Consider the following 9,165-nt stretch of genomic DNA (forward strand, 5'->3'; position numbering starts at 1 on the left):
GTCTCCGAGGTACACCCCCCCCCCCCCCCCCACTGGTGAGGGATATCCCAGTATTCTTTTTTTTTTAATTTATTTATTTATTTTTCATCTTGACAAAAATGGCATTGTGACAGTGGTAATATGGCTTGTGCAAAAGCCCATAAGATCGCAAAAACGATATACATAGTTACATATATAATACGTCTAAACATTACATCTCTTATCCTCTGGGTTGGCTCGTATCGCCATTTGTCAAGGGTTTTTTATTTTTTTGGTGAAGAATCACTACAATGGTATTGTCAGTTCCGTTTGTCCTAACAGTTGCAATTGTGCGAGGGATATCCCGGTATTCTAAGCTAGAGACACAGCGGCAAAACCAAAGCGGGGACCGTCCCTCATGGCCGGACCAGCTCCAGAAACCACCAGGCCACTGGGACGCTACTAAGATGGCCGCCCAGCGAGAACCCCAAAAGGGGAGCACATACGCCCAACCATCCACGCACCCCCTGGGGGAATTTGACCGGCTTTGCAAAAGCCTCTGGAATATGCTGCGTGAACGCGGAATGTCTTACCACCGGGCAGCAAAGCTAGTGGTTACATGGATGCGCCCAGTGACCCGCCAGCGCCATTACAGGCACCCACCACAGGCATCCGGGAAGGCTGCCAGGCTACGCAAGCACCGCCGCTCTCACGGGCGGGAAGCAACACCATGGTACATGGGTGACCACACTTGCCCCCACATCAAGGAGACAAAGACCACTAAACCAGCCTTCCACGCCAGCTACTCACCTGACCCAAAAACTGGCGCTCGGCGGAGCCTGACCCTGTCCCTACAAGCTACAACCGCAATCCAGGGAGACACACGGCTAAACACTCCATTGAATGTCATCCCGGGGGCGTCTTCGAAGAGTCAAACACCGACGGCAGGAAACACGTTCAGGCAATGGGCATCGGCTAAAGGGCCTACCTCAGTGCCCCTCAAGTGGACATGTCTCACCTGCATCCGGAGGGCACACTTACAGCCATCGCTATGCGAACTACTTGCATCAAGCGACCACAACATTTTTCTTTAGTTACTGCTATTGAGACAGAACGTTATCAGTGACTCTTTACCTTAATAGCTAATGCCAGCGTGACTCTTAGTTACACATATATAACATCAACATAGTGAGCCAAGTAGAGATGGCTCCATACTTTAGAAACATAAATATGACAAGCAACATTTATCATCGTGTCTTACCCTTCATGTCTAGCCAGCCTCTCTGAGTTACCCACATAAGTTCTATAGCATAGACATGAGGAACTAGCCTATATTTCTTGGTTACCCACTTTAATCCTATTGCACATTCACCCAGTGTAGTGCAGTTAACTCACTAGCCTGTATCACAACAGACAATCGATTTACTAACACTGTTTCAATTATTTTATGTTTGACTAGCTTATGACATAGCGTAAAAAACCACTATCCAGAAAGATACAAGCAATGTTATTTCGTGTCATGTACTGAAATGCCTAAGCAATGTAAATATATACTGTTCATAACCTTATTTACCTAAAAATGTGCTAGATCCACTGTCTACCCCTATGTTTAACCTGTTTACCACGCGCTAGAGGACTGCCTTTGGGGTACCTCACAAGCGACTGTTATCATTGTATGCACAACTAAAATAAAGAATTTAAAAAAAAAATGCAATTTTATTTCAAGGTTAAAATAGATTGTAAGCTCATTTCAGCAGGGCCTTCTTTGTCTCTTGTCAAATTACTTGTCAAATATTCACATTCTATCATTGTCAAGCACTGTGGAGTATGTAAATGCTCTATATAAATACTAATAATAAAAATATTAAGGGAGCAATTTACTAAACAGTGAAATGTTATCACACATACACAAGTTGGAAATAAGAAGCTAATTCACTTATTTGTACCTATATTTCACAATTCAATGTTCAATTCAATTCTAATGAGCTTAAAGTATAAATATAATACACCAAAGTAAAATAAAAATAAAATAAAACTTAAAACATCATAATTTCACTATTTACAGTTTAGCTGTGTTTATTTCATAATTTGTGTTAACTCTAAACTACTTGGTTGTTCAAGTCTTTAAAACTCAAAGGTTCTAATGGGAAACATTAGACTCTAGCAATATACAAAGGTTCCATTCTTAAAATACTTCTATTCTATTTTAGTTCCCCTCTGCTACAATAATCAGCTTCTGCACTGTCTGCCCCACTTACCTATTGCTAGCAGATATAGCATTGAAGATGTAAGTGACAGGGATAGAGGTAAGAGACAGGATAAATACTCTAGTGGCTGCTGGTGCACTCATTGTTCTGTATTCTTTAGCAATAGCCCCTCATGTCTCTGTCCTGTGATTGTATGAAGGGGCAGATTAGGACTTGCAGGGTCTCAATCAGCAGCTGAGTGTAGAATTACAAAGCATGCTATGCCTTGTGAATGGCAAGGAAGGTGTCTCCTGTGGAGGCTCTGTTCAACTCTGAATGCTTTGAGGCAATGCTAGCTAATAGGCAGCCTACAAGGTTACAATGCTAGACACCCGAACCTCCCCTTGTTCATGCTGTGACACAGCTGACATTTGTTTCCAAAACGGATCTGCTCTGAATTCCCAACTTTTCAGGATCTGGCTCAGCCCAGTCCCAAAACACAATGTCCTGTATCCTCTGACCTCACTGGATTTCACAGGCTAGAGGATGATAGACAATTCATAGAAAGACTTAAAAAGTAACATTATTATTATGCAGTTGTTATTATTATTATTAAGTAATTATTAAGTAGGCAAATGCTTACTCATTGTACTGCATACCTCCTAATATTTCAAATGGACAATGAGGAACACTATAATCTCACCACAGGTGAGTGTGGCCATGGGTGGGGCTCTTCTGAGAAATTTTAGGTAACTTACTAATAATTATGTAACGAAAATGTACCAAAAAGGGGGTGTGGCCTCGCCGCCGATCAGACTGGTTGCACTAAGCGTGAGCTCCAAGCAGAAACCTGCTAAAAAGCGACATTTTGCTGACAAATCAAACGGAAATTACTAAATCGGTACAGCAGAGCATCGGTGATACCCCGAGACTCAACCGGGTGGAATTCCGTGCTCGGAAAAGTATTCTGAAACTGATAACGAATTGCGGCCTACCAGTGGATGCAAGCGTGGGAGAGGCGGCCGATCTCCCTGTGAGCAGTCCTGCAAGAAAACACTGAAGCGTCGGTGAGGGATATCCTGGCACAATCACTCAACATACAAGCTCTACTTTAAGACAGCGAGTGGAACCAGGGAACTCACCTGATCCTGATACATTGCACTGCACCAGAGCCAGAGCCGGAGCCAAGATGGCGACTGTGGCGCTGACCACGATGACACAAGGCCTGCTGGAAAATTTTGAACAGCAGCTAGACTTAATCTTCAGCGACTTTTGGCGGAAGATGTGGCAAAGAGGAGCACAGCCTAAGAGAAAGCGGCAGAAGACCAACAAGTGGCGGACCTCGCCTACCACCTGTCTGTGCCATGAGGCTGGCAGGCCACGAAGCACTCAGTCAGCTCCCAGACCAAAGAAGCTGGGAAAAAAAGAAGGCTCGTCTGCAGGCCACACCTGGTCCCACGTGGCTCAATGCTCGCTACTGCCTTCCAGGGCCGAGAGCCAAAAGTGGGACAACCCTGGTGCATGACCCACATCCTTCGGCAGGAGCAACCACGAACTCCGGCAGCAAAAGCATCTCAACAAGACTATGCTCACGGTGGCGTGGGAAACCGGAGAGGTGGGATCCGCACAGATGCGCTTGAGACTGCCTGGGGCTGATGGAGTGACCTAGCTTGAACTATCTGGAAATTGTCTCCATATCTGACTCAGATGGTCAGCAAAGGTATCGGGTGAAAGCCAGCCAGAGGGGTGAGTGACACAAGCCGCGAACTCTGCAAAGAAGCTGCACGCCACCTTATTTCGTGGTGAAGTATCACCCTGGCTCCCAGCAACCATTGACTCTCAACATTTCGTTAAAGCCTGTTTTAATTTATTTATATGTTATGTTTAGCATGCTCACCCTAGATAGACAAGCATAGCATTGCGCTAACTCTCTTAACGTACATTCCATTTAGGCAGTAACTCGCACAGTTCACAGATTAACGCACTATATACTCTATCTGTTGCACAATCTACATCTTTCACACAAATTTATCCTCCTATACCTACTTTAGTGCTTGTGAATATGTAGGTGTGTACATTCCTGTCTGTTAACAGATTATTAATGCTAACCCCATCAGTCAGTTTAACCTGCTTACTACACCGACATGTTCTACTTGCCTACTGACATCTATTAACACACTACCATTCCTAATCTGTAATTCCAATATAAAAAATGTGCAGTTTTTACATATGCCATGCTACTGATATATTTTGCCTGTTTTTATTCGGCTTGATACAGCTGTCATGGCGTACCAAGCATGTATGTTAACACTTGCACACTAAAAATAAAGAATAAAAAAAAAAAAGTAGCAAAAACAATGTATCTTTTGTACATAAACACATTTATTGTAGTTTAAATACACATTAATGTAAGTATTATTTCTGTGGCGCTCCGTTATACACACCAACAATATGGAGGGATAGAAAAGAGGGTCAATGGGATATTGGCCCAAAATAAAGGCCTTCCCGCTTAAATAGGCTCACTTGGGAGATATGCTGCTGGTAAATCCAGCCCCGGAATCCAAGGTGTTCTCAAGATTTCTAAATTCTATTTTCACATTATTAAATATTTTTCTTGTATCACTGTAGGTTGTTTTCACTGCCATTGTGCTATTAAGGATATGAAGCTAATTCTGGTGTTTATTTACATTACAATGTAAGTCAGTCATGGCAAAGTCTGAATGGTGTGGGTTTTGGGGTTACCATGCATTAACTTACTGAGTTGTGCTATCACAGCTTGACTTTAAAAGAAAACACTTTAGTCACCATAACAACTTCATCTCAACTTGTTTTGGTCCTAGGAGGTCCTGGGCACTATCTTACCCGGCAAATGGCCCTTGGTTTGTGTGGTGGAGGGTAATAAGTATGGTGTGTTAAGAAGTAAAAAGAATGGTGAGGTAATAAGAATGGTGTGTTAAGAAGTAAAAAGAATGGTGAGGTAATAAGAATGGTGAGTTAGTAGGTAATAAGAATCGTTAGGTAATAAGAATGGTGTGTTGGGAAGTAAAAAGAATGGTGAGGTAATAAGAATTGTGAGTTAGCAAGTAATAAGAATGGTGAGGTAATAAGAATTGTGAGTTAGGAGGTAATAAGAATGGTGAGTTTGGAGGTAATAAGAATGGTGAGGTAATAAGAATGGTGTGTTAGGAAGTAAAAAGAATGGTGAGGTAATAAGAATGGTGAGTTTGGAGGTAATAAGAATGGTGTGTTAGGAAGTAAAAAGAATGGTGAGGTAATAAGAATGGTGTGTTAGGAGGTAATAAGAATGGTGAGTTTGGAGGTAATAAGAATGGTGAGGTAATAAGAATTGTGAGTTTGGAGGTAATAAGAATGGTGAGGTAATAAGAATGGTGTGTTAGGAAGTAAAAAGAATGGTGAGGTAATAAGAATGGTGTTTTAGGAGGTAATAAGAATGGTGAGTTAGGAGGTAATAAGAATGGTGAGTTTGGAGGTAATAAGAATGGTGAGTTTGGAGGTAATAAGAATGGTGAGGTAATACGAATGGTGTGTTAGGAAGTAAAAAGAATGGTGAGGTAATAAGAATGGTGTGTTAGGAGGTAATAAGAATGGTGAGTTAGGAGGTAATAAGAATGGTGAGTTTGGAGGTAATAAGAATGGTGAGTTTGGAGGTAATAAGAATGGTGAGTTTGGAGGTAATAAGAATGGTGAGTTTGGAGGTAATAAGAATGGTGAGGTAATAAGAATGGTGTGTTAGGAAGTAAAAAGAATGGTGAGGTAATAAGAATGGTGAGTTGGAGGTAATAAGAATGGTGAGGTAATAAGAATGGTGTGTTAGGAGGTAATAAGAATGGTGAGTTTGGAGGTAATAAGAATGGTGAGTTTGGAGGTAATAAGAATGGTGAGTTTGGAGGTAATAAGAATGGTGAGTTTGGAGGTAATAAGAATGGTGAGGTAATAAGAATGGTGTGTTAGGAAGTAAAAAGAATGGTGAGGTAATAAGAATGGTGAGTTTGGAGGTAATAAGAATGGTGAGGTAATAAGAATGGTGTGTTAGGAGGTAATAAGAATTGTGAGTTAGGAGGTAATAAGAATGGTGAGTTTGGAGGTAATAAGAATGGTGAGGTAATAAGAATGGTGTGTTAGGAGGTAATAAGAATGGTGAGTTTGGAGGTAATAAGAATGGTGAGGTAATAAGAATGGTGTGTTAGGAAGTAAAAAGAATGGTGAGGTAATAAGAATGGTGAGTTTGGAGGTAATAAGAATGGTGTGTTAGGAGGTAATAAGAATGGTGAGTTTGGAGGTAATAAGAATGGTGAGTTAGGAGGTAATAAGAATGGTGAGGTAATAAGAATGGTGTGTTTGGAGGTAATAAGAATGGTGAGTTTGGAGGTAATAAGAATGGTGAGTTTGGAGGTAATAAGAATGGTGAGGTAATAAGAATGGTGTGTTAGGAAGTAAAAAGAATGGTGAGGTAATAAGAATGGTGAGGTAATAAGAATGGTGAGTTTGGAGGTAATAAGAATGGTGTGTTAGGAGGTAATAAGAATGGTGAGTTTGGAGGTAATAAGAATGGTGAGTTTGGAGGTAATAAGAATGGTGTGTTAGGAGGTAATAAGAATGGTGTGTTAGGAGGTAATAAGAATGGTGAGTTTGGAGGTAATAAGAAAGGTGTGTTAGGAGGTAATAAGAATGGCGAGTTTGGAGGTAATAAGAATGGTGAGTTTGGAGGTAATAAGAATGGTGAGTTTGGAGGTAATAAGAATGGTGAGTTTGGAGGTAATAAGAAAGGTGTGTTAGGAGGTAATAAGAATGGTGAGTTTGGAGGTAATAAGAATGGTGAGTTTGGAGGTAATAAGAATGGTGAGTTTGGAGGTAATAAGAATGGTGAGTTTGGAGGTAATAAGAATGGTGAGGTAATAAGAATGGTGTGTTAGGAAGTAAAAAGAATGGTGAGGTAATAAGAATGGTGAGGTAATAAGAATGGTGAGTTTGGAGGTAATAAGAATGGTGTGTTAGGAGGTAATAAGAATGGTGAGTTTGGAGGTAATAAGAATGGTGAGTTTGGAGGTAATAAGAATGGTGTGTTAGGAGGTAATAAGAATGGTGTGTTAGGAGGTAATAAGAATGGTGAGTTTGGAGGTAATAAGAATGGTGTGTTAGGAGGTAATAAGAATGGTGAGTTTGGAGGTAATAAGAATGGTGTGTTAGGAGGTAATAAGAATGGTGTGTTAGGAGGTAATAAGAATGGTGAGTTTGGAGGTAATAAGAATGGTGAGTTTGGAGGTAATAAGAATGGTGTGTTAGGAGGTAATAAGAATGGTGTGTTAGGAGGTAATAAGAATGGTGTGTTAGGTGGTAATAAGAATGGTGAGTTTGGAGGTAATAAGAATGGTGAGTTTGGAGGTAATAAGAATGGTGAGTTTGGAGGTAATAAGAATGGTGAGTTTGGAGGTAATAAGAATGGTGTGTTAGGAGGTAATAAGAATGGTGTGTTAGGAGGTAATAAGAATGGTGAGTTTGGAGGTAATAAGAATGGTGAGTTTGGAGGTAATAAGAATGGTGAGGTAATAAGAATGGTGAGTTTGGAGGTAATAAGAATGGTGAGGTAATAAGAATGGTGAGTTTGGAGGTCATAAGAATGGTGAGTGTGACGGAAGTAAGCTGTATCACCGCGTCCAGTATTCCCTTTTTCCCAATAGCAGAATAACAATAATAATCCACAGGGTAAAATAACGCTGGTATCGCCAAATAATCCACACATGAGCCAAAGCTTAATGCCTGGAAAAAGACTGATTTACTGGAAGCAACAGGCATTCAATGTATACAGTACAAGCTCCTCCTCTGGGCCAGGCTAGATAATTGAGTTTCAGCAACATACTAAACTCAATTATCTGCTGGCCAGAAACATCAACAATTTTCCACATTTTTAAAAATATACTTTATACATGTCATAGAAATGTAAAAAGAGGTAATAAGAATGGTGAGGTAATAAGAATGGTGTGTTAGGAAGTAAAAAGAATGGTGAGGTAATAAGAATGGTGAGTTAGGAGGTACTAAGAATGGTGAGTTAATAAAAATGGTTTGTTGGTCCTAATATTTTTTACTTTACAAATTTAAACAAAAATGGAAGCTTGTATGAAAAACTAATCATAGGGCAGTGAAGGGGTTAACCCTTGTTGAGGAATGTAGATAAAGAGGAAAGAACACACTATCCTATATAGAGATTAAGTCCTAGCAAGAAACAGATTCTTTAAAACATAACTTTTAATAATAAAATATGTAAAATAATGGAAAACAAATATTGCATTCTTAAAGAAACACTCCATATACCTTAAACACTACAGTGCACCTGTCTACTAACATTGAATGGACGCCAGGGCACTCCAGGCACCATAACCACAGCAGCATACTGTAGTGGTTATAGTGCTTGGAATGTGATAATTGAGAAGAGCCAACAAAAATCTATGTATGCATGTGTTTTTTATATTACATTGGCGGTTTATTTTGGCGAGAAATGATAACTTCAATAAAGACTTTGACACATAAATTATTTAAGTTATTTTACTAAGAGTTTAAATCCCTAAGTAAGTTAGGCACAGACGGACATTTAGATATGTATGAGATGAACTTTAGAAGTAAAAAATGGGCTCATACTAGCACTAACAGATAACAGAGATTAGTAGACCTTTGAAAGACATTCCAGTAAGTTATATTCGATTAGAAGCCGGCATATTACAGTGTATATAGACACAGAGGAAAATGAGATTCGGCTGTACATGATCTAAAACAGGAACAGAAAAAGATACATAGTGTAATACAGTAAAATAAATGATAATGCGCTGTTATAATAATGCACTCACAGGATCAAAGTGAATAATGCGCTAGAAAAGGTGCCTGCCCCGATAGATTTGGGCGGCTGAATGCCTCCACTCTCCACTGGACCTCCAAGCGGACCAAAAATGGAATGAGACTCCAATAAGGTAGGGTAAAATAAATATGCAAATTTATTGTAAAAAAAAGG

General features: G+C 40.0%; 1 protein-coding gene across 2 annotated transcripts in view; it reads right to left on the minus strand.

The window, feature by feature from the left end:
* The window catches only part of TM6SF1 (transmembrane 6 superfamily member 1), a 56,384-nt gene extending 53,825 nt beyond the window's left edge, over positions 1-2,559 (minus strand). Inside the window, exon 1 of one of the 2 annotated variants that reach the window (XM_063448986.1) lies at positions 2,217-2,559. In XM_063448986.1, the coding sequence (XP_063305056.1) occupies positions 2,217-2,308 (92 nt within the window). In that variant the 5' untranslated portion in view covers positions 2,309-2,559. The remainder of the gene's footprint in view (positions 1-2,216) is intronic. The other variant, XM_063448987.1, reaches the window with a different exon arrangement.
* Between the last annotated feature and the right edge of the window lie 6,606 nt (positions 2,560-9,165).

This window comes from Pelobates fuscus, chromosome 3 (assembly GCF_036172605.1).
Source record: "Pelobates fuscus isolate aPelFus1 chromosome 3, aPelFus1.pri, whole genome shotgun sequence".
NCBI classification, from domain to species: Eukaryota; Metazoa; Chordata; class Amphibia; order Anura; family Pelobatidae; genus Pelobates; species Pelobates fuscus.